The sequence below is a fragment of the Eubalaena glacialis genome, chromosome 7 (assembly GCF_028564815.1).
Source record: "Eubalaena glacialis isolate mEubGla1 chromosome 7, mEubGla1.1.hap2.+ XY, whole genome shotgun sequence".
Lineage (NCBI taxonomy): Eukaryota > Metazoa > Chordata > Mammalia > Artiodactyla > Balaenidae > Eubalaena > Eubalaena glacialis.
In genome coordinates this window covers 25,106,353-25,132,295 of record NC_083722.1, presented here as the reverse complement: position 1 = coordinate 25,132,295, position 25,943 = coordinate 25,106,353, and the positions used below count along the sequence as shown (strand labels likewise).

At 43.5% G+C, this 25,943-nt stretch overlaps 2 protein-coding genes across 2 annotated transcripts in view; both read right to left on the bottom strand.

Annotated features, from left to right (window-relative positions):
• Positions 1-6,270, bottom strand: part of CILK1 (ciliogenesis associated kinase 1) — a 32,200-nt gene extending 25,930 nt beyond the window's left edge. The window contains exons 1-2 of the mRNA XM_061196090.1: positions 6,170-6,270; positions 2,753-2,807 (exon numbers count right to left, since the gene is read on the bottom strand). Of these exons, the coding sequence (XP_061052073.1) occupies positions 2,753-2,807; positions 6,170-6,270 (156 nt within the window). The remainder of the gene's footprint in view (positions 1-2,752; positions 2,808-6,169) is intronic.
• Positions 6,170-24,282, bottom strand: LOC133095154 (uncharacterized). Its single transcript, XM_061196091.1, has 2 exons — positions 24,165-24,282; positions 6,170-6,442 (listed from the first exon to the last, which is right to left on the bottom strand). The coding sequence occupies exon 2, from the start codon at positions 6,417-6,419 to the stop codon at positions 6,300-6,302; it is 120 nt and encodes a 39-aa protein (XP_061052074.1). The 5' UTR covers positions 6,420-6,442; positions 24,165-24,282; the 3' UTR covers positions 6,170-6,299.
• Positions 24,283-25,943: the final 1,661 nt, after the last annotated feature.

The window sequence follows — 25,943 nt, the reverse complement described above, 5'->3', positions numbered from 1 at the left end:
AGTGAGGCTCAGGGGCAAGTTAAAGTCTATATCAGTTTAATAGAAAAAGAATTAATTTAAAAAATGAATTAATTTTGTGGAGGACTTCATGTGATTCATTTTCAAGAGGTATATTTCCAGAAAGAAGGCATCTTGCTTTGGCTTGGGAAAGGCTTCCAAAAAGATGTAGAGGCAGGACAGTCGTATCAGGCAGAGAAGAAGGAACACATCAGGGATGCTTCAAGGAGGAGTAATCTGCAAACTCTGAGTGGTCGGTGAGAGTCTCATACACGAGACTTGAAGGAAGAATCAGGCTTGGACAAACTCGGTGGGAGGGCAAGGGCACGTCAGGAGGGAGCCCCTCAGAGATTGGGCGTGGGAGCGAGTGGCCACCCAGTGTCGGAGGGATGAGAACTGCCCGGATGCCAGGTGGATGCCCACTGACGTCTTCTGACAGACCCTGGGCTTGAGACCAAGCTTCGCTGCCTAGAGCTGTGTTTCCCTCCAGCAAATTACAGAATCTCTGGGCCTCAGCTGTGCTCATCGGGAAATTCAAGATACTAAGACTTTCCTTATCAGGTGGTTGTGGGGATGAAATAAGACAGAGCACGTAAGGTGCTGCCTGGCCCATAACAGCTGCTCAATAAATGGTAGATGGTGTGTGAACAGCTGAGTGCTGGGGAGATGAGAGGTGTGGAGAGTAGGGAGCACAGGCCACTGCAATGAGCTATGGTTTCTGAGTGCAGGGGTAAATGATAATTAACACAAGAGGGAGAAAATATGAGCACTGGGGGAGGCAGACATTCTAGAAAATTCAGACGCTGATGTCCACTAAGCAGTTGGATATATGGGACTGAAGCAGGGGTCAGCAAACTTTTCTGTCAAGGGACAGAGAGTAAATATTTTGGGCTTTCTAGGTCATATGGTCCCTGCTGCAACTACTTAGCTTTGCCAGTGTAGTGTGAAATCAGCCACAGATAATATATAAACAAATGGTCATGGCTGCGTTCCAACATTTTTTTTTTTTTTTTTTTTTACAAAAACAGGCATTGGGCTATTTACCGACCCCTGGTCTAAATGCATAAGAAAGATAAAAGATGTGATAAGGCTGCTGAAGTGAGGAGAAATGAATAAAATCACCCAGGAGGAGAAGCCAGAGCAAAGGAGAAAATTGCTGAGAAGAGAATGTGAGGAATTATCCATATTTAAAGGGTGGAATCATAGAACCACTGGTGAAAGGCAAGAAGAGGTAGAAGAGGTGGGTCAAAGCAGAGTCACAGAGACCTGGGAGAGGAGAGGAGGAAGTGGTCCACAGACAAGAAAATGTCTGAGAAAATGATCCTGGACTTTTTTTTTTAATCTTTTGGCCACACCGCGCAGCATGTGGGATCTTATTTCTCCGACTAGGGATCGAACCCGCGCCCCCCGTGTTGGCAGCGCAGAGTCTTAACCACTGGACCGCCAAGGAAGTCCCAATGATCCTGGACTTGACAGCTGGTGGCTTTTAGGAGAGCAACTTCCATAGAGTTGCAGAGGTGAATGCCTGATTCAGTTAAGTGGAAAGTCAGTGGTGGGGGGAAGTGACAGCGGAGGGGGTGCTCTGGAAGGTAAGGTCAGGAAGGGGAAGGGGTGGGAGCTCCAGGGGAGGGAGGGCTGAGCCTGGTTAGACAGAACGGTGGGCACATTGATAGACTGAAGACAAGGAGCCAGTGGAAAGGAGTTTAAAGATATGGGAAGGTTTATAATAGCCAAAGGTGTCCCAGTGTCCATCGATGGATGAATGGATAAACAATATATAGTAGATCCATACAATGGAATGTTAATCAGCCTTAAAAAGGAAGGAAATCCTGACACATGGATGAATTTAGAAGACATTCTGCTAAGTGAAATAAGCCAGTCACAAAAAAGACAAATACTGTATGATTGCACTTATATGAGGTACCTAGTGTAGTCGACAGATAGAATGTAGAATGGTGCTGGCCAGGGGCTGGGAGGAGGGATTCATGGGGAATTATTGTTTAATGGACATAGAGTTTCAGTTTTGCAAGATGAAAAGAGTCCTGGAGATGGGCCATTCTGATGGGTGTACAACATTATGTATGTACTTAATACCACTGAACTGTACCATTTTTAGGTCAAATACGCAATTCTATATCTATTTTGAGTCCTTTGGGTTCTAGCACGGGACACCTTTATCGCTGTTCTAACAATCTGGACTATCTACCTGGCAACCTGCCACTTTCCTTTGAGTTGTTTTTAACCTTAATGCATAGGCATTGTTTGCAGAAAATGTGCAAAGGAGACTTCCCCAGAGATGGCTACAAAATGTGATTATTACATATGTTCAACTTCTGGATGGTATGACAGATTTTCTAATGTTGTCCAGTTTGCTATGTAAACAAAATTGTGCAAAGCTTTAAAAAAATGGTCAAAAGGTAGGTACTATGTATATTTCATCACCATTTGAAAGAAAAGAGACACTAGTGAGAAACTAATGAAAGTTGAATAAATCTGTGGTTTAGTTAACAGCACTATTACCAAGGTTTAAAAAGAAGTACATGCACACACACCAAAAAACTAAAAAAAAAAGTACACACACATAAATAGCACAGCAATCTTCTCCTCTCAGCTGTCAGCTGCATTATGTTATCATCTGCCTCCTTTTTCAACATCAGTGAAACAATTCAAACTGTATCAACTATAAATCTATGCATGTATAAAGCTATTTTAATCAACCATACCATAAATTATCCCTTTGTGTATTAATAAATACCTTGACCTCCCGAAGGTTCATGCATTCCTCCCAGGAATAAAACTTTCTTTTCATTCTAAAAGAGAAGAAAGAAACAAATAGCACATTTATTCCCAGTAACTGGCTATGCTTTATCTTAAAAAAAAATGTTTTCGTTCTGAACCTAATGAACAGTGCTTAAAGTGGGTTCCAATTTTTACCAGATACTATACTATCCAAAACAGCATTTTATTTAAAAACCTGGCAGTGCAATCAATCCTCCAGCACAAAATTTCCCAGCAGAGTTAGCATGAGGGCATTGCAAAGAGGCCTGGACTGCTGTTTTGCTCTGTCACTAATTAGCTAACCCTGCCCTGGAGGAAAAATCCCCAGGCTTATTTATCTGGACCAGAGCTGTCCAATCGAACTTTCTGTATTGGTGGAAATGTTCTGTACTGTCCAGTATGGTAGCCACTAGACACAGGCGACTACTGAGCACCTGGCGTGAGGGCAACACAGAAACTGAATTGTTAATTTAAATTTTAAATTTAAATTTACATGATATATGATTACTTGCCACCATGTTGGACGGCACAGGGATGGACACTCCGGTACAGGGGTTGGCAAACTATGGCTCATGGGCCAATTCCACCCAACCATCTGATTTTATACAGCTCATGAGACAAGAATGGCATTTATACTTTTAAACGGTTGGGAAAAACAAAGCAAAAGAAAAATAATAATTTGTGACATGTGAAAATGATCTGAAATTCCAGTTTCAGTTTCCATAAATGAAGTTTTGTTGGAACACAATCACACTCATTTGCTTCCATATGATATATGGCTGCTTTCCCACTACAACAGCAGAGCTGGGTTATGACAGAGACCACATGGCCTGCAAAGCCTAAAACATTTACTGGCTGGCCCTTTGCAGGAAAAGTGTGCCAACCCCTGGTCCAGAGCCTGAGGGGAGAGACAGACAGCCTGGTGAGCTGGCCAGAAATCGAAGGGTTCTCTCTTTCATGGCCCTTTAACCACATCGTCTCATTTGAATCTTACAGCAGCCCCATGAGACAGATGGGATGGGTGGAAACTAAGAAACAGAGAAGTTATGTCATTTCACCAGGGTCTCATTGCTGGCTAATAACAGATCAACTCTCATCTCTCCCCCTCACTCTGAGAGTCTGTCCCCAATGTCACACTGTCTCCCAGCTGAGTGACCACTTCCTTTATTCATGCCCCAGATATATTTTAGCCCCTGCTACACATGGCAGAGGCCCAGGCACTGGAGATACAATGATCGGCAAGACGTTGCTCATGGAACCGACCTCGGAGCAGGAAGGCAGGTCATCAATCGCCTTCTGTGCTGAGTGCCATGAAGGGAAGGGACAGGGCACCATGAAAGTGGACCCCAACGTGACCTAATCTTGTCTAGGGTATCAGGAAACAGCCTTCCAGTGAAGTGGTATTTCAACCAAGACCTGAAGGACCAGGAGAATTTGGCCTGGTCGGAGGTGTGGGGTAGTGAGTAGCATGGGAAGACAGAGGGCAGAAAGGTATCTGGTGAGTTCAAGAAGCCGAAAGGCCAGTGTGGCCAGGACAAAGCAGGCAAGGGAGTAGTGGGAGGAAATGCAGCCAAAGAAAACAGGCAAGGGCCGAGTGAAGCAGCAAGTTGTAAAATTGGGAGCTTGACCCTAAAAGTAATAGGAAGACATTAAAACCTCTTCGTTTGGGATCCCTGAAAGCAGAGCCTGAGGCAAGGACTTGGGTGCAGGGAGTTGATTTGGGAGGTGATTCCAGGAACCCAGGGCAAGGAGCAGGGAACCTGAGAACAGAGAGGGGGGAAACCCATGAAAGGACACATTACGGAGCTGACACTGCAGTGGGCAACGGGGGCTCAGTCCTGCTGGGGACCTTCTGTGGACCAAGCAGGAGCACCTTGGTTGAGTCTCCCACGTGAACCTGAGGTGGGATACTGGTGGCGGGCACATCACTGCACACCCCAGCACGCTGAAGTCAGGTGGGACAAGGGGACATGATGGGGCAGCAAAGAAGGTTTGGTACAATTGATTTTAGACAATTAGACTCACGTGTTTAATATAATCCCTTCAGGCTGGAATGGACAGGGGTAAGAATGGAAGCCAGGAACCCTAGAGAGGAAAGTATTCTAGAGGCAGAGGTGGTAAATGATAATGAGGTGAATGGGAGGTTAGCAGTGGGGAATTGGAGAAGTAGGTGGATCAGATAAATATCTGGTAGTTAGAGTCTATAGGACCAGAGGACCAATGCTGGGGCACAGGGAGGGGTGTCGGGGGACTCCCAGGCTTTGCGGGGATGGAAATGTGTCACTTATCAAGACAGGCATTATATGCTGAATGTAAGTTCAGTTTTGGGTATGATGAGTGTGAAGTGTCTTCAGGGCATCCAAATGGAGATGTTGAGAAGGCAACTGGATATAGATGGGTGTGGCAGGCAGACTCTAAAATGGTCCCCAAAGCCCCCCACCTCTTGGTATTCACAAACTGGCATAATCCCCCTTCTTTAAATGACTTGCTTCTAACCAATAGAATACAGCAGTTTGAGAGGATACCCCTTCTGTGATTAGTTTACAAATGCAATAAGATGTCACTTCCATCTTGGTTGAAGACTCTCATTGCCTTCTTGATTTCCATGTCTTGATGGAGCAAGTTGCCATGTTGTGAGCTGCTCTTTGGAGAGGCCCACATGGCAAGGGACTGAGGGCAGCCTCCAGCCAAGAGCCAGCAGAGGACTAAGGCCCTCAGTCCAACAACCCCCGAGGTACTGAATGCTGCCCACAGTCATGTGAGTGAGCTTGGAAGTGGATCCTTCCCCAGTCCAGCCTTCAGATGAGACCCCAGCACCAGCTAGCAGCTTGACTGCAGCCTCATGAGAGACCCCAAAGCAGAGAACTCAGCTAAGCCAGGCCCAGACTCCTGACCCACAGAAACTGTGAGATAGTTGTCTTAAACCACAATTTTGGGGGGTAAACTGTTATGCAGCAACAGATAACTAATACAATGGGTCTGGACTCAGACTGCAAAGGGCGAGTGGGGGGGGGGGAGCAAAACCGTAGTCACCAGACTACCACACGTGTAAAGGATCCAAAATAAGTCATTTCATTTCTCAGTTTCAGTTTCCTTTCCTATAAAATATTTCTTAATCTGCTTGTTACTACCTCCCCATATGAGAAGATCCTTGGAACAAGTACTAGAGCTGTATGCAAAGTAGTGCATCTAACATGGGGATGTGTTTAAGACTCTAACACGAGCATCCCAGAGTTCACAGTCATCTAACCCACAGCAATCAATGTCTGAGATTCTTCTCCATGCCTCCCCTGTAGAAACTTTTCACAGATGAGGAATGGAGAGCATAGAGTTAAAACTATGTTGACAACGTGTCATTGAGGATGGATTCGTGAGCAGGAAGGATAAAACTTACTTTTTAATAGCAATCAGTTCCCCAGACTCGATGCTTCTTCCCAGCAGGACGGAACCATAGGTTCCATCCCCGAGTTGCTTGATGGTTGTGTATCTATTCATGGTGTGCCCGCTCAGGCCGGACACTCATCTCAGGGCCGAGGCGGATCAGTCCTGCAGCCACAGCAGACCTCCCCGGAGTGTAACCAGATTTTTCTATGGCAGCACCAGCACAAGGTACTCAATAGAACGTGACTATCTCCCAAATACATATTTTCAAAGATGAGTCTTCTGCCTGTAGAGAAAAATGAAAGACAAGGATAAATGTTAATGTATATTCTAAGTCTGTCTAAATCAGGGGCCAGCTGTAACCCCCAGCCCGCCACCTGTTTTTTTGTAAATAAAGTTTTATTGGAACACAGTCATGCCCACTCACTTGCATATTGTCTGCAGCTGCTTTCACGCTACACAGCAGAGTAGGTGTGACACAGACTGTATGACCCACAAAGCCTAAGGGATTTATTATTGTACACTTTACAGAAAAAAAGTTTGTTAACCTCTGGTCTAAATAATGCTCTTTTCCATTTTTTTATAAAATGAGGCATAGCGTTCTTGGAAAGTGATTTATCACTGACTCAGAAATGAATCAGCTGCAATTTGATGCCTTTCTGCTGACTAACCACTGTAGGCAAACAGGACATGATAACTATGGTCAATAGAAATTGCTGAGCTACAAGAATCCATGCTAAATATACTGTGTTCTGTGTAATTCAGCTACAATTAACAATGTAAACATACAAAGGCCAAGAAATGCTTAAATTAAGGTTCTCCTGATACAGAACTTACATGTGCTCCATGAACTGTCTGTGGCTAGGCAACAACAGTATTTTATTAATATTATTTTTATTACTAGATATTCAGAAGCTAAACAAAGAACTAGTAATTTTTTAAGGCCTGCATGTAGGGTGTGTCTCTTTTAAAGTCCTTCAGTTGTGTTCTTTAAAAAGATAAGTCATGGGACTTCCCTGGTGGCGCAGTGGTTAAGAATCCGCCTGCCAATGCTGGGAACACGGATTCGAGCCCTGGTCTGGGAAGATCCCACATGCCGCGGAGCAACTAAGCCCGTGCACCACAACTACTGAGCCTGTGTTCTAGAGCCTGTGTGCCACAACTACTGAAGCCCATGCGCCTAGAGCCCGTGCTCCGCAACAAGAAAAGCCACCACAATGAGAAGCCCACACATGTGAGGAAAAGTAGCCCCCGCTCGCCGCAACTAGAGAAAGCCCGCGCGCAGCAACGAAGACCCAATGCAGCCATAAATAAATAAATAAATAAATGTATAAAGAAAAAGATAAGTCATTGATTTTTCATTTATAAAATTGAGTGTCATTCAGTCTGCCTATAATAAAGAAAATGCAGTACATAACTTAAGTGATTGTAATGCCTTTAGGCAAACATTAATAAAATGTAAATGCTTAAATAAGAACACTAAAGACATTAAAAAAAATACATCTGTCAAACTAATAATCTGAAAAATCAAAAGATCGGAAAAGAATGATGGAATAAATGACATTCTGCATCTAAGTCCAGTCAATGCAGCTTCTCCTTCCAGAAGAATTCCAGTCAATAAATGTAGAAGGAAAGAGGGAAATAAGAAATTCGTTATTAGGCAAACGTCACAATTTGTTGCAGACAAGAATTGCCGATGGATGCAAATATTGGTCGATGAACGTTTGAGGAGAAACAGGCTATTCGCATAGTTTCAAAGTATCTTTGGGAATTCCCTGGCAGCCCTTTCACTTACCAGGCCCAGTTTCTTCGATCCCTGGTTGGGGAACTAAGATTCCATGAGTCAAATGGAGCAGCCAAAAAAACAAAGTATCTTTAAGACATTTATTAATGTCAAAGGGAAAGATGGTAACTCTACAGGCAGAAATCTAACAGAAACCTCCTTACCCAAGTGATCAAGTTCAACATCAACATTACTAAGACATACGACACCATGTACCCTGGATGTGATGCTCTGAGGAGGGCACACCATCACCTCTGTGGTGTTCTGTCAAAAATGCAGAACCTCAATCCACTCATGAGAAAACGTCAAACTCAAAATGAGGGACATGCTACAAAAAACTGACCGATACTCTTCAAAAGTGTCAAGATCATAAAAGGCAAGGACAGGGCTTCCCTGGTGGCGCAGTGGTTGAGACTCTGCCTGCCAATGCAGGGGACACGGGTTCGAGCCCTGGTCTGGGAAGATCCCACATGCCGCGGAGCGACTGCGCCCGTGAGCCACAATTACTGAGCCTGCGCGTCTGGAGCCTGTGCTCCGCAACAAGAGAGGCAGCGATAGTGAGAGGCCCGCGCACCGCGATGAAGAGTGGCCCCCACCTGCCACAACTAGAGAAAGCCCTCGCACAGAAACGAAGACCCAACACAGCCAAAAATAAAATCCATAAATAAATTTAAAAAAAAAAAATAAAAGGCAAGGACAGACTGAGGAACTGTCGCAGATTGGAGGCAAAGAAGGAGACATGACAACTAAACACAATGTGAGAACCTGAATGAGATCCCAGAACAGATAAAAGACATTAGCGGAAAAGTTGGTGAAATTTGAATAAGGTCATAGTTTAGTTAATAGCACTGTGCCAATGCTAACTTCCTGAGTTTGATGATTGTTGTATGGTTATAGAAGATGTTAATATTAGGGTAAGCTGGGTGAAGAATCGCTAAGAACGGTCTGTACTATTTTTGTAACATTTCTGAAAGTCTAAAATTAGTTCAAAATTAAAAATTAAAAAGTAATTCTAGTCTATGTTTTTGTGAAGGCTGTGCATGACCTTGAGAAACCTTAAGAACTGTAAAGGTTATTCCTGATTTCACCATATTCTACCATATAACTGGAAAACCTTTTAGAGATCAAGCCTCCCCGCCCCTCCCCCACTCATTCCCATTTCCCCACAGAACCATTTTAAGGCCCCTGGTTTGAAGAGCATTTTCCTTCTTTTGAAGCTCTACAGGATCAGACACCCTACAACTTCCTTCAGCAGCTCTTTACAGTGATAGATTCCATTGCTGATTAATAAATATTTCTAAAGCGCTTCCTGTGTGACAGACCCTATGTTAATATCTGGGGATACAAAGACCAATAAAATACAGTCCTTTTTTTTTTTTTTTAAAGATCTTAGAGTCTCATGGCAGAGGATGAGGGCGGGTGGATGCATACTCATGAATATGCACTAAGATGTTTCATGTATACTGAGGGTACAGGATGTGGGGAGCGGTTAAGGAGAAAGCCCCCTGGCTTCTAACTTGGTTGATTCCACTTGGGCTCAGGTGGGCAGTAAGAAGAGTCTTCATAAAAGACTGAGTCTTGAAGGAAAAAGAAAAGTAGGTGTTTTGTAATGTAGGGGATTCTAGCATTCCAAGGAGCAGAAAAGAAGGCACAGGGGCTTGAATCTGGGGTGGAGGGGAAGGTGGGAGCTTGGAACTGGAAAGAGATAACCCCAGAAGTTTGCTTGTTGAGAGCCTCAAATGACATTTCAAAAAACATAAGGCTTTGACTAGATCCTATACTAAAGGAGAAGAAAACACTATAAAGGACATTAATGGAAACAATTAGGATATGGATGCTAGATTAAAGTATTGTATCTGTATTAAATTTACTAAAGTTGATGCCTGTCCTGTGGTTGTGAAACAGCATAGTCTTATTCTAAGAAAATACACCCTGAAGGATTTGTAAGCAAAGGACCATAATATATGCAATTTATTCTCAAGTGGTAAAACAAAAATTCTGTGTGTGTGTGTGTGTGTGTGTGTGGAGAGAGGGAGAGAGAGAGAACAAATACACAATGGGGTAAAATGTTAACACAAGGTAAATTGGGGAAAAGGTGTATGGGTCTTCTTTGTACTGTTCTTGCAACTCTTGTATGTTTGAATTATTCTAGACTAAAAGTTTAAAAAAATTCTCAAAATGGTAGAGGAAGGAAATCTTTAAAAAGATAATACATATCTTAAGCACTTTTTTCAGCCTAAAACATTTTAATGTAGATTTACTTAATAAAACCTAATATGAACTTGCTCATAAGACAGAACACATCATACATCATGGCTCCTCCACTTCACGATTTGTGCATTGTGGACTGTTTTGGATTCAAGGTGTGTCTCAACATAACATAGAAAGAGCATTTGGGCCACACATAAGCAATTTTGGGCTCTGTGTTTGTTTTCCCCTCTTTTTCTTTTTCATATTTATCTCCATCTATTTTTGATATGACATATGATTTCTGCATCATTCATAATTTCATTTTCCAACAAATTAAAATTCCCAAATCATTGTTGTATGTCATCTTCCTTAAAAAAAAAAAATCACTGGAACTTTGATCTGTCAAAAATCAGCTAACTAATAAATTACATGCTTTATTTATTTATTTTTTTAAAGTAGGCTTTGACCTAGAGACAGTGGGAAGTCAATTAAGGTTTTTTTTTAACAAGAAAATAACATGAGCAGATTTGCATTTTGTAATCCAGTTAGTTTTCTTAATGTCCAACCGAAACCTGCCTATTCTAATTTAAGCTAATTTCCTCATGCTTTGTTTTTTTTGTGTGTGAATATAAAGAAACTATCTCACGAAAATGTGATGTACATCAAATTAGTAATCAAATGTGTATCTCTCAACCTCCTCTTGCTGTAATTACACAACCTTTCCTCATAGGACCTGTTTTCCACTCCTTTAATTATCTTTGGCATTCATCTCTGAATCCTCACGCATTTCTCCATGTCTTTGATGAACTGTGGCAACCAAAACTTAATAACGATCTACATTCCAGTAGCCTGTGGGCTCTCCCCCACTTTTTTTGCAATGGCATTATATATAATAATAATAATTCATATCTATCAATTATTAATCATAGAAGCCTTTCTTTGATAGTTAGTTCCTCATCTACTAAAACTGCATAATTGGGACAATGTCTTCCTAGATTATCACTGAGAAAAAGCTATCTTGAAAAAATTAAGAACTTTACTGAAATCATGATAGAGTGGGTCATTCATTCAGTATACAGTCACCCTATGATTCCTCCTTGTTACTGTCTGTCACATTATCATAGAACAAAATTCAATTTCTCTGGCAAGATTTGACCCTCACCAACACGTGGTGGTTGCTTTTTAATTTTATTCCAGGTAATTACATACCGACTGTAAAATGGATCAGACTAGAGTCTCTTCAGGCACTGAAGTCAGGTTGACAATTTTATTCAAACTTTACCAAGATGCCAAGCACTATGCAAGGCTTCTGGGGCACATTATGGATAAGAGAAGCGTCCTTCCTTTAAATAACTCCTGATCAACATGTACATGGAAAATGTAGGAAACGCTATAAGCCCATGGTAGAGAGAGCAACAAACTCTTGGGAGGAAGGAGAGATCAGACACCTCTTCAGAGAAGAGGTAATGTTGAGGTTTGAAGAATGAGCAAAGTTTTATTACACAGAAAAGGGAGAGAAAGGAATTACAGATGGAGGAAACTCTGCAAAAGGTTGGTGGGTATAAGAGCTTGGCATGTTCACGAGAGCTTACGGTTCCTACGCTGGGTGAACAACAGAATCACCTGGGGAAATTTTAACAAATACTGATGCCCAGGCCCCGCCTCTAAGAGTCAGGTCGAGGGTGGGGACTGAGTTTTAATAATTTAGAAAGCCCTCCAGGGGACTGTAATGTGCAACCCCACTGTGAAGTACAGGGCTAGGACATAAAAGCCACGGAGGGCAGTAAGGAAATGCAGGGAATGGCTAAAAACTTAGGGTGAGGCCCAGCTGTGAGGGCGTATATCTGTCATGCAGGAGTTTGGTCTTTACCCTGCCACACGGGAGCTCTCTGGGGCTTTTAAGCAGGGAAATGACATGAGGGAGATCCCCCTGGACTATTCAAACTGATGTTAGAATAGAGAGACTAGAGGCAGAGAGACTAGATGGAGGGTACTGCAATAGTCAGGTGAAATATGTGGAAGGCCTGAACAAAGGCACCAGACAGGATGAATGTTATAGAGAGTAGGAGACACAATGGGTTCTGTTTTCTAAGGTGTTGAATTTGAGATATGCACAAAACCTCTCACTGGAGATGCTCTAAGGTTGCTTTATTTTTTTTCCCCAAAGATAGTGCATTATTGGAGTTCTTATTAGGAGGACAACATTCAGACAATGCTAATACCTTGCACAACTCTGGGGTACTCATAGAACACTACATGAATGGTGTCCACTGGAGTTTTGCAACATGGCAGCTGTGGGTCCGGAACAAGGGACATGACAATCTCAACATACACCTGAATTACTGTTCAACTTTGGATGACAAACTTCGAGAAAGATATTAAAGAACATAATAAGGGGCCTAAATGAAAGCACGAGAAGAGTAGTTGAAGAAACAGAGAATACATGAAGAGAAAGGGACTTAGGGAGCTGTGGTGATTGTTTCAAGGGTACAAAGGAGTATCAGAGAGGAGGATTAGTTACACTATATACAGATCTAGAGAACAGAACCATGACAACTATCTGAGCTTTCTGTTCTCTAGTGAATTATTTCCTAAACTAAAAACAATGAAGTGGTATTATTCAAATTAGCATTAGACAAAAAGTAGCATTCAACCCGTAGTCAACTCTGAGCATATCCTAGCAGGAAGTGGTTACTGACTTTTGAGATCAGTATTGTTCAGTTGTTCATCATTTTTGTGGTGGCCTGAATATGATGACTCATGTTATACTCTGAAAGGAAAGGACGAAAACAACAGGGTGATGGACAACGCACTAGGAAAAAGAAGGGCGATATGACTGATGCCATTGCTGATCTACCCAATAGCAATGCTCCTCTTGCTGCTTAGTTTATAGGGCTCTGATTTTATTCACGATTCAATACAGTCAGGGATGGCAGCCACCTACTACAGCCCCAGGGCATGAATAATGATCAGTTGAAGCCAAGCCAAACAATTCTATTGTACTTCCTACTGAATACTGTTTAGGAGTGGGACTATGGCTGTGACTTATGAGACGGAAAGGAAAGTGAGCTGGTGAGGGAAGAGAAGGGCTTCTGAGAGGGAATCTACTCTTTGGTAGAGACAGCTGACAAAGAGGTTGCCCTGTGTTTCTGCCTTGAACATGTTTGTATAAAGCTGTAATATTCAGAGCTTAGACAGTCTTCTGGTGATTATGAGACGTCAGCTCTAAAGATGAGAATCCCAACTGCTGAGGATGGATTAAAAGAAAGAAGCTGAATCCTGGATGACATCACTGGGCTGCTGCACGATCCCTGAAAATATCTGCTTTAGATTTCTTGTTATATGACCTAATCAAAAGTCTTTGTTGCTGAAGCCACCATCAGATATTCTGTCAAGGACAACTGAAAGCATTCCTCTGGAATACACACAGTGACCAGGGAATGGCCCTTGGGGTAAGTTTCTGGCAGGGTAGAGACGACCAGAGTGCTACAGTTGTACAAGCAAGAAGTCACCATGTGGACCACTAGCCAAAAATCTCAAGGAAGGCTTAGGGCCACTGATCCCTAAATAATGGCTAATTTCTCTCGTCAAGAACATGTCATTTACTGATCCATGCATCACTGGCAAAAACCAATTTAAAAAATTTTTCCTTACTAACAATATTAGTTTTCCACAGCTGCTGTTCATGAATTACCATAAACTTGGTAGCTTAAAACAGCAGAAATGTATTCTCTCATGTTTCTGGAGTCCAGAGTCCAGAACCAGTATCACTGGGTCGAGATCAAGGTATTGGCACCTCCTCCAGAGGTATTGGCTCACTTCCTCCTTGTCTCTTCCAGCGTCTGGTGGCTGCTGGTGTTCCTTGGCTTGTGGCACATCACTCCAGTCTCTGCCTCTGTGGTCACACTGACTCCTCTCTGTGTCCAATCTCCCTCTGCTTCTCTCTTACGAGGACTAGTGTTTCCATTTAGGGCCCACTAAACCTATCTCCATTTAGAGATAGGTTTATCTCCCCATCTCAGATTTCTTAATTTAATCACACCTACAAAGTCTATTTTGCCAAATAAGGAAAAATTCACAGGTTCCAGGGACTAGGACCCGATTTCTTCAGGGGATAGATACCACCATCCAATGAAACCTCCCAAAGACTCCCACAGTCATCTGAGCTATGGCAGCCGTGGTTTCTATTCATACAAAGTTGAGTGTCTTAGGAATGAAATCAAGAATCTAATGCTTAGTTACCCAATGAACAAAGGCAGTCCTTTTTGAAAAATAGAGAGTATTTCTCTTTAACTCTACAAAGCAGACAAGACTTCACAATTCTGGCTGAAATCTCAGTAGATGACATTAGCATACGGAGGTTCTACCCTGTGTGGACCAGGGGTTGCAAACAGGCAGCCTGAGGATGGAATTCACAGATATGCTTTGAGTTTATATTTAAAAATGGGAACTTTCATATAAATATCGAGATTTGGGGTAGCTCTAGAAAAACTGAAGAGCTAATAACACAAGGTCCTTTGTCCTCCGTGGGAATAAAAAGCTAGACAAGGGTGGTCACTGGCCTTTTAGGCCAAGCGTGAGCTCTCTATCCCGTCACTGTCCCCAACCTCCCTGTGTCCCTAAAATGAATGTCGTGGCAGTTGCTAATTTTTTTTTTTTTAGTTGCCATTTATTTTTGCACCTTCACGGCCACTTGTTTTACTAGAAGAAAAATATTTCTCTATTCCTCTGCCTATATCAAAAGTAACAAAGGAAAAAGCCTGGAAAAAAACCTCATTCGAAGAAAAACTGGAGGGAAAGAAAAATTGTTGTTCTCTTTTTAAAACAGAAGAGCAACTCCCTACCGTTTAACAAGCACATACCCAGCTTCCTTGATTCTTGTACATTTCCTCCTCTGCCTCTGAGAGCATGTGAGTTCACAGTTCCTGGTATAGACAGTCACTACTGTCTGGGAAGTGAATGGGGTGTAACAGCCCATCCATTAACTTGGGTAATCAGCTAACATGTTAACGGGCAGTACTTCTAAATACCACTCAGACTCCAAGAATGAACTTGGATAATCACTCACTATAACCAATCCACACGTAGCTTACTAATATATCAAATAAGCCAAAAAGGTAATAATAATAATAATTTCAGAACTTACTATGTATACCGTACTGTTATAAGTGCTTTGCATATATTAATCCATTCAGTCCTCACAACGGCACCAGGTAGGTACTATTATTATTACCCCTATTTTACAGATAAGGAATCTGAGACACCAGCTACTTGTTCAAGGTTATGCAACTAATAAGTGTTGGCAGTGAGATAGGAACCTGGGCCGACTGCACCAAACTTAGGGGAGAGATTGCAAAAGATCCAAAGGTTATGAAATCTTTTGAGGATCTGAGAACGAGAGGAATTAAAAGAAGTACTTTGTAGCTCAAAGTCCAAATATGGAAACCGGTGATGTGGCCATGCTCTAGTTGGCCTCATTCTACAATCGAACTTCAGTGGACCAAGCGGGGACCTTGCCCGCAGCCACTGCCTACAGAGGAGGCAAGTGATTGCAGACAAAGAGGAACTGAGTCCCAGTTTCCACTCGGCACAGACCTCCTGTGACTCGGAGCATCTCTTGGCCCTCGGGTTAATTTCTGTGAGGTGAGGGCACGGGACTTAATGAAGCAAGGTGGTTTCCTGCTCCATTGTTCTGTGGTTCTGTGGCTCTCTGGGTCAGGAATCAAGCTGGCACTTGTCTAAGAAAAAAAACAGATCAACGTTTCCACCTTCACATGCTCAAAAGCTAGCAAAGAGCAGACAGTGCCCCAGAGGGACCCTGTGTGCTATACATCATCTCCCTTCCAGAGCAGGGTAAGTGTCTCACTGTCTCAGCCAGACCCCAAAGCTCAGAATCTACTCCTTTTCCTCCCTCTGAGTCCAGCTCAAACATCACCTTTCCAGGGCCTCCTGTCCCAACCTGCACAGACACAGCCAACGGCTCTCTCCCCAAGAGGCCACAGTGCCCTGTCCCCACTCCCCAGTGGTCAATGACACGCAGGCCTGTCCCGGACAGTCACCACGCTTCTTTCATCTCTGCTCTCATACCTCATGCTCCGCCTACACTAGCAGGTACTCATGGTTTGAATGGTCAAAACATGAATTTTAGTCTTTGCTATGTATCTTCTGTACCACCCCTGGTAAGTATCTCAAAACAGAATGCTTCTATTTCTTCATGTGCAAAGTCACGGTACTCAGATTGTTTGCCTTGAGCAGAAATGTTCTGAAGTTCTGAAATGGGAGAACAGTAAATACTGCAGAAAGGCTAAAGCAGGCAGGCTGCCTGGGCCCTCCCACCATGGTGCTGGAATTACTGGGTCTCAAAGAATCACAGAAAGGTCCCCACAGTGTCGTCAGATCAGGCCTTCGGCTTCTGGGTTAGGCTGTACCCAACTCACAGAGCAGCACAGCTGTATTTCGCTTTCAAAGGGTTCCAGACAAACTTTGAAATGAATGCTATGGTTTTTCTGGCTAGGTGACATTGGGGAAACCTTCCTGCGGTCTGTCCCAATTCCCTCCCCTCGGCTCAGTCCTCAGTAGGGCAGATCATCTGCACACGACCGGGATCTCACACCGGGTGCCCTGCTCATTCCCAGCCTGGGAAACCAACCAGGCAAAGGGTGGTCCGCTCTTTAGTTTGAAAACTTAAGAGTCACTGAATAAATGCCACAATTACTCATTTTTTAAGATAGGAGACAGAAAATTGTACGCAAAAGTGGGCATCTCTGGGAGTCGTGGTTTACCAGCGCCACTTCCACCATTCAGACCTGTGTGAAGAGCTTTTCTCCCTGAGCCGTGATCGTTTTCCACTGAAAAGATGCCACTGCTTTCACCTGTCCTCATCGGAAAACTAGATCATGTGCAAAATCACTCAATGGCCCTTCTCCTGGCACTTCTGAGTTCCATTTTACCTTAACTGGCATGAATTCTAGGTTTGAACATTTCATAACTTTACAAGAGTAAAGTTAATATTGTTACATTTCTAAAGTTAATATTGTTACATTGTTACATTACATCGTTACATTTTTAAAAGGTACTAAAAATAATACATTTGTATTTCTAATTTTTCTCTCTGGGACCTAATTCTTCTGCCCACATACATTTTAGCAAGAATGTCCTTTAAATATTTTGCCTCTTGGACCAGTGCTTTTTTCTGCACTGGGGACAGCAGCTACAATGCCAAAAGAGCCTCCTTTATTGTGGAACGTGCTCTGCCTTTCCTGTGACAAGGAGCACATTAAAGATGCTTCTGGCTACTGCCTTAATTGGAAGGATGGGAGAAGAGGATCCGTTACCTGGGCTGCCCTCTTCTATTCCCCAGAGACTGTTTCATGCCCTGACCTCCCTCACATCCTTCAACCCCAGCTTCTGAAAGGAGAATTCCTAAGGTCCTAAATCCCAGGAGAAGGGTCTACCACTTCCCATCAATTCTCCCACAAAGGGCGCTGTGTCCCGAACCTAAAGTAAAGTCTTCCATTGCTTGTAGATTATTTCTAAACTAGGACCCATCATTCTATGTGGTCTGTGGGCTGTGAAGAACCGAAGGGAAAGGAAATATTGAAGACCCAGAGGAAGAATAAATTTCCTCTGACTTGTGGGAAACTGCGGATGAGTTGGGGTGACAGTCTCCCAGCTTCACGCAGGTGGTGGCCGTGGTCCCAGCCCCAGTTGCTCACCTGATTGCCACCCTCTGTTCTAAGGGTGGGCAAGGGAGGGCGAGGTGAAGATGAGGGAGTGAATCAGAACATGTCACACATTCAAGCGCTACTCAAATATCACAGCACGTTTAACTCAGGGCTGATCTCACGCAGCGTAAGATGCTTCACCACCATGTGTAACAATAAACAAATCAATAAAACATATTGAGGAAGTAAAGGCTTAACATAAAAATAAAATAGAGCAGGTGTCAGCAAATGTTTTCTGTGAAGGGCCAGTAAATACGTTAGGCTGTGAGGGTGACATGTTTCTGGCACAACTATTCAAATCCTCTGCTGTAGCACAAAAGCAGCCACAGATGACACGTAAACAAATGGGCATGGCTGCATCCCGGTACAAGTCTATTTACAAAAACAGGCAGCCGGCAGGACATGCCTGCAGGGCATGATGTGTGGACCCCTGAAGCACAGGAAACCTTGCACGGAGGCAGAGCACTTTAGCTCTTTCCACATAATCCTCATTTACCTGTGGGTCACAGGGTTACATATACAGACTGTGTGTATCCTGAGAATATAAGCTTCCTGCGGGCAGAAATTTTGTTATGTTCACAACTGTATTCCCAGCAACCAGACAAGTACCTGGCATCTGGTTGGCCCAAATAGGTGCTCAAAATAAAGATGTGTTGAATGAATAAATAAATGAATGAGTAACTTATGGGTTTATAAAGGGTCACTTTGTTAATTTTCCTATACCATCAACCCCACTCCTACTGCCATCCCTCATAGATTCTTTGCAAAACTGAACAGCTCTATGGAGACTAGGGCACAAAAATTATGAATCCTTCTAAAAGCTTTTATAACAATTTAGGAAAACATTTGCTTTTTAACAGCTAAGATGACAGGTAGGCATATATAACTTAACTTTTTTCTCACTCGGTTTCGTCTGGTTAAACCAATCATCAGTAAATTCACTTTCAAAGCACAGGCAGTGTCCAAGAGGACAGAACCATTAACTATTGTCTTCTCGGAACTACAAACTCATGCAGATAGTAACTTTCATGACATTGTGAAATATGTAGGTGGACATTACACCACTACTCCTTTATCTTCTTGGTTCTGGGCCATTATCTTTTATATTAACCACGAGAGCAGTCACATGTTATCAGCACTTTATCATAGACCACACTACACCTATAAAAAGATAAAAAATGACTCACATTGATCTTTCCTCACAAATATGTGGCTCTCACAAGCCCTCGGCCATCACTGTACACTTATCAAGTGGTTACTAAGAGCATGGTGGAAATAACACTATTGTGTTATTTTATTTTAAAAACAGTATTTTTTAAACTAAAAAAAAACTGAGGATGACGAACAAAATCTAGGAAAAATTGAAAGTAAGGTAATATATAACAACGCTAATTAGCATAGATTGAATGCTCAGTTTAATAGGACCTAAGTTCAACATGGGCATAGTATCATATTGAGGAAACCGGACTATAGAATCAGATTTTTTTCCCTATAAGGAACCTGAATGATCATCCCCCCACCCTCACTTTACAGCTGAGATGCTGCGGCCCAACGGACAGAATTCTTGTTACCTTCAGGGCAGCAGAGTTTTAAATGTGTGAATATAAGAAATGTTTTCATAGTCGATTAAAGATGTAACAAATGTTCCCACTTCCCCTTCTGCAAAAAGTACATGAAGGTATTGCTAATCCTGAAACTACATAGAAAAAAAAGTGGCAGCTCTCCAGAGACGTGTTTTCTTCAAACTCTGAGACAGCTTCAAAAGTCAGCGCTCCCAGGATTTGAAGCCAGCTGCACAGGTGAGTCCAAACCCAGGCACTTCTTTCTACGAAGGTTTCGACTTTCAAAGCACAGTGACTTACTTCACTCTGTATGACAGACTCTAGGTCCATCCACCTCACTACAAATAACTCAATTTCGTTTCTTTTTATGGCTGAGTAATATTCCATTGTATATATTTGCCACATCTTCTTTATCCATTCATCTGTTGATGGACACTTAGGTTGAAGTAAGTCAGAAAGAGAAAAACAAATACCGTATGCTAACACATATATATGGAATCTAAAGAAAAAAAAAAAGGTCATGAAGAACCTAGGGGCAAGACGGGAATAAAGACACAGACCTACTAGAGAATGGACTTGAGGATATGGGGAGGGGGAAGGGTAAGCTGTGACAAAGTGAGAGAGTGGCATGAACATATATACACTACCAAACGTAAAATAGATAGCTAGTGGGAAGCAACTGCATAGCACAGGGAGATCAGCTCTGTGCTTTGTGACCACCTAGAGGGGTGGGATAGGGAGGGTGGGAGGGAGGGAGACGCAAGAGGGAAGAGATATGGGAACATATGTGTATGTATAACTGATTCACTTTGTTATAAAGCAGAAACTAACACACCATTGTAAAGCAATTATACTCCAATAAAGATGTTAAAGAAAATGCACAGTGAGCCAGGCACTTAAAGTGCAAGGACGCTTCCGTTTCCTTGGAAGGAATCAAGAAAGGAAGCTCTCCGCTTGGATTGAGTATTTCCCTAGGATCCGTTGAGCAGTAGAATTTTCCGAGCATCAGACAGCACCTCACGAGGAGCAGAGAGAGTGAGCGTGAATTCCACATCAACCTTGGTTACCATCTCGAGGGTACCCTCCACTGCTTCTACTTCTTTGGCTACAAGTAAAGATGCCTCTGATTTCTTCCTTCCATAACTTAGCATTTTAATGCAATCTGCCCCAGGAACTGATTTACTTCAGCAAATTGCTTTTACCAGGTAATTTTCTTGAACACACAGGTGTACTAATAAGGAAGTTAAAACCCTTTCAAGGAAAGCACAGCCACAACCTAGAACACGGTTACACTGTAGATATGGGTGTCAGTCATCTGGCGCACACCTCTGCACGTTCTCCGGGTCACCTACAGCAACCACAAACACTGAGGTCCACAGATAGGAGGTTTCTGATGCTCTAGTTACAGGCCTTTCTCAGAAGGCCATGGTCAAGCAAGAGAGCTGATGAGACAATTTACAGTTAAGACACTATTCACAGGCTGACAGATCAACATACAAAGAAAGGTCACTGTGCCAAGAATTCTGCCAAGAAATTGCTAGGCAACACGTCCTACCATAAATACATACACTCACACATACCCTCACAAGCAGAAAAACAGAAGTGCTACGTACAACTCCAACTCAGCAAGATCCTGCAAAATGAAATGGAGGAGATTGCCGCAAAGAAGCAGTGAAAAAAAAATTTAAAGGCAGTCGTGTTCCTGGCAAGGTTGAGACGGAAAAACAGCAACAGATCCCAGAAGCAGAGCTGTCACCAGGAACAACCTAAGCTCAAGCTGTTTTACGTAAGGGCAGGATAACACTTATTAAGGATTCTGCATGGCTGCCATCCCCTGGGCCTCCAGACCTAGCCATGACTTGACTCCAAGTCAGCTGACAAACATCTACCAAATATCTGCTACATGTTCACGGCTCTCCCAGTCACTGGAGGGATGAGCAGATTTTTGTCAGGTGTGTTCCAGGTGCTGTTCAGGCACCAAGACCATCTCCACACTGCAGTCAGGTGGGGAGGCATTTCCCCTATTTTACACGCAAGGACTAATGCTTGGAGAATCCAGAAGGCCACATGAGTACCGAGGAGTGAGGTCCCGACCTCAATTCTGCCTGACTTCAAAGCCCACAACCCCACATTACCATGCAGAAAATATGGCTCCTGCCCTAAAGAGGCTTAAAACAACTTAAACCAATGAGAGATCAATATAAGCCCTCGGGCTTCTGTGGTGCCGCAATGGTTAAGAATCCGCCTGCCAATGCAGGGGTCCCGGGTTCGAGCCCTGGTCCGGGAAGATCCCACATGCCGCGGAGCAACTAAGCCCGTGCGCCACAGCTACTGAGCCTGTGCTCTAGAGCCCACGAGCCACAACTACTGAAGCCCGTGCGCCTAGAGCCCGTGCTCCGCAACAAGAGAAGCCACCACAATGAGAAGCCTGCGCACCGCAACGAAGAGTGGCCCCCGCTCGCGGCAACTAGAGAAAGCCCGCATGCAGCAGCAAAGACCCAACTCAGCCAAAAAAAAAAAAAAAATACAAGCCCTCAATGCTAGTGTCAAAGTCAAACTTTAAAAGGTGCATTACAAAAGAAACAAGTATCTGGAGACTTGCAAGAGAGAGAAGAGAAATGAATAGTTAGAGTAGATGCTATAGAAGAAGTGAGGACTTAGCTTCCTCCTCTGAGGAAGTGTAAGATTTGCACAGGAGATGAGGGAGAGGGGTGAGGGTTTCTAGGACAGCGATCTGAGCAGGAACCATCCCGGCCCCCTTAGTAGAACAGGTTTGAAAGAAGACCACACCCATAGAGTGCAAAGATGTATGCTGAACTGAAAATAGAATTTAGATAGGAGGGGTGAGGCCTGATTATGAAAGGCCTTAAAAATCAGGCAAATTATTTTAGACTTGAGATAGTTGAGAAGGGAGAGGACCTGAGGGTTGCAAGGCAAGGAGAGACGTGAGGAACTGATAGTTTTAAAAGACTAGATGGTCAAGAAGCTGAAGAAACCAGAAAGGTGTGTGTCTCATTCATTCATTCACCCATTCCATCCATCCATCCACTCATTCAGCAAACATTTAATGAGGACTTACTAAGAGCCAGCTTGGGGCGCTAGCTCAGAGGCTGCCCCAGTCTGCAGGAGAGGAAGGGTGAGCCTCTGGATTAGAATATGGAGGGAGGGCGCTATATAAATCCCATGTCAAAGGTCTTCATGACTCATTGATAGAAAGGATGAAGGAAATGAAGGAAAAGACTGTTAAAGAGAATTCCAAAAGGTTCAAGACTGACAGGATTTCCACCATTACTGGGAACCTCAAAAAAACAATGAGAAGAAAACAATGAAAGGAGAAAAAGAGCTTTGATGATGTAAAACAGTCAACAAATAAAACCCCCAAAGCCTGGTTTCTTTATCCTGGTAGCCTGTTTACACACAGTCTGAAAGTAAGAAATTTCAGTGAGAAAAAAGCATTTCTTTGTGACTAAATGCTGAGTTCCCTTGGCTAGGACAGACCTCTGCCCACTCAAACAAGCTCCATCAACCCTCCAACACATCCTTCCATCATCTGAAACTAAACTGGTCTCACTTAGAAACGTGGTTGCCCGCTCTTGCCCTGCCACCAGTTTTGACTCTGGAGAAGGGGACAAGGTAAAAGGGACAGGCAGGGTCACTGTAAGGGCTGGACCTTAGGGAGCAAGCAGTGGTACAGGGTATCATTTTAAATAAAGAATCCCACCACTGCTTTTATTTCTACACCCACAATTACTGGTCCTCAAATACACAGGAAGGCCAAATTCTTTACCAAATTGCAGTGCTTTGTTCAGAAACTATTTCAAATGTGCATATTTATGAATACATTAACTCTTAGCACAGCTAACATATGGTTGAGGCACAAATTCTTCTTAATAATTTATATGTTAACTACACAAATTTAAAGCTCATTTTAATTTTATATTCAGCAAAAGTACAATTCACTTTGGGGGCACATCTTGAAAGCCCACTCACTGGAAAATGTGAGAAACGAAAACTGTACCTATCAAACTGCTACAAAGAGTGCTCCAGGCAAAAATAGAAAACAAGTGCCAATACCTTAGAGAAGTCTAGCTCTGAATGCAAAATTCAGGGTGATATTTTCTCAGTATAATTCAGCTTTAGCAAAAACAGCTCTTTATTTAGTTATAAGTGGAAACGAATACTCTTTTCTGCAGAATAAGGCATTCAACTACTTTTTATTTAAAAGTAAAAGCCCTCAATGCTAGTGTCAAAGTCAAACTTTAAAAGGTGCATTACAAAAGAAACGGTGGTTCTGTAAAGTCCTTCAGCATCCCTCTCATAACATCTACTCAGATTAGTAAGAAAGAAATCAGAGCAGAAAGAAACCCAGTGAAAAATGGTTGCACATAAATGTGTGAGGATTTCTTGCTCAGACCTCTTGCGGGACAGCCAAAGGCCTAGTCAGGAAAATTCCGAAAGCAAGTCCTCCATATCCTACCAAAGGGGCTTCAAATCGGGCCGGGATCTTTCCCTTCTTTAACGCCAAAAGGTAAACACCCATCAAAATCTTCCAGACTCCGAGGAAACGGGAGTTTTTCTGCCAAGAGGGAGAGACCCACAGGACCGCGGAGAGAAACTACAGCCCGAGAGCCTCTCCCTCGCCCTCCGATCCTTCGCGGGGCCACGGCACTGGGGGCCCTCGCAGCTCCGGTCCATCACCCCGAGTGACAGGTCAGCCAGCAGAAGCCCCTAATCCCCCACCCCACTTACCGGCGCCGCGAGCACAGGCGGGGGCCCGCCCCTGCGGTGAGCGCGGCTTCTCCGAGGGCGGGCGCGGAGCCGGCCCGGGAGCGGGAGCAAGAGCAGGGCGACCCCCGCTAGGACGGGCCGAGGGGTCCGCGTAGGGACGCCCGGGGGCGCCGGCGAGGGGCGCGGGCCGCGCCGCGCATGGTGAGCGGCGGGGCACCCGGCCGCTCTCCAGCCTCCGGCAGGAAAACAAACAAAAGGCAGGGAGGCTTCTGGTGGGGACGACCGGCCTCTTTCCCTGGGAAAAGTTACCCTGCAGCTCCCCTCGCTGGCCCCGCGCGTCCCTGCACCGCGGCCGGGCCGCCGGGGGCGGCGAGCCGCGCGCTCCGCTCTCCACCCGGGGCCCGCTGGAGCCCAGGGTCCCTGAGGCCCGCCGACCGCCAACGCTCCCTCCAGCTCCACACGCTCGCCTTACTGCAGATCGGCTGCCTCGGGCATCAGGATGGAGAAGTGCAGGCTGAGGATGCACGTTCGGAGGGCATCTCATTACAGGTGATCGAGGTGAACACACTTTCCTGGCTTTAAAAAACGTAACTGCAGTGCCACCGAAAGTGGTTGAAGATGGCAAATTGCGTCATATCTATTTTACCATAATAAAAAATATTTAAAATAAAAACCAGACTGCCTGTTAGCATCCATTTGAACTTCAAGAGTTTTTATATTGTGAGCAACTTTAGTTTGGAAAACTGGATTGTTAGGTGGGGAAAAGACTAGATAATGGTCTACAGAATCGTCCTCTGTGTGTTAACTAGTTATATGAAGTCTAACACTTAACACTTTTTAAACACTTTCACTTGTGTCGTTAGTTATATTGCGGAGGTAAATCATCCTATAAGGATTGGCCCTGAACCACTTTGAAAAAAGAAATTGCTTCGAGGTCCTCGATTTAAATTCACATAAATGCCCCAAACCGAGGGTGCTCAAACTTTAGTTGGAGGCATCAGAATCACCCAGAGAGCTTGTGAAAACAGATTGCTGGGCCCTCTCCCCAGAATTTTGGTGCTGATGCTACTGGTCAGGGAAACCACACTGCCCTAAGCAACACAGTTTTAATTAATAAAGCAGTATTCCTTTCACACATTGTGGATCTTTCTCTGAGTTTAAATTCCCCAGCGCAGATCAATTTTCTCTCACTATCTTTGTTTTTGAATTCTAAGAACCGAAAAGATTGTTTTTTCCAAGAAGAATCTATGCAAAAGGCCTGAATCCCTCTTTCTTCTTGCTTCTGTTGAAGAAACCTACAAGATACAGGACAAACTTCCTTAGACTTCCTGTCTCAAATGGGAAAGGGTCATCTGGCCGCTTGGCAAACGTATAACATTTATCTGCCTTCATGTTTACCTATATAACACCCAAACCATATGGCAAATGAAAACTGAACGTCATTGTCAATGAAAAGATAGGGAGACAGGAGGCAGCCTAACAAATCATATACTACTCCCAGAAAAAGTGATTTTTAAAGTATTTAAAATGATCAGTTTTAGTCAAATTCAGTTGTCCAAGCAACTGGCAAATGGACTGTCCTGATCTACCTTTAACAAGGGTCCACTGGGCTAGTAAGTGGCTTAGGTCAGTAGTCCTAGCCTCGGGAAAATTATAAGTAAGTATTATATAATATGATGAGATAATACAACCCTGTAAAGAAGCCTAGTGGATACAGTGGATACTGACCTAAAATTGAAAATTAGTAGCTATGAAACATAACAGCGTTTTAATAAAATAGGTGCTCAATTTATTGTTAAA

What these genes read in the sequence shown, in the direction of transcription:
- LOC133095154 (XM_061196091.1), bottom strand. Translation starts at nt 6,419, where the DNA reads ATGTATTTGGGAGATAGTCACGTTCTATTGAGTACCTTGTGCTGGTGC.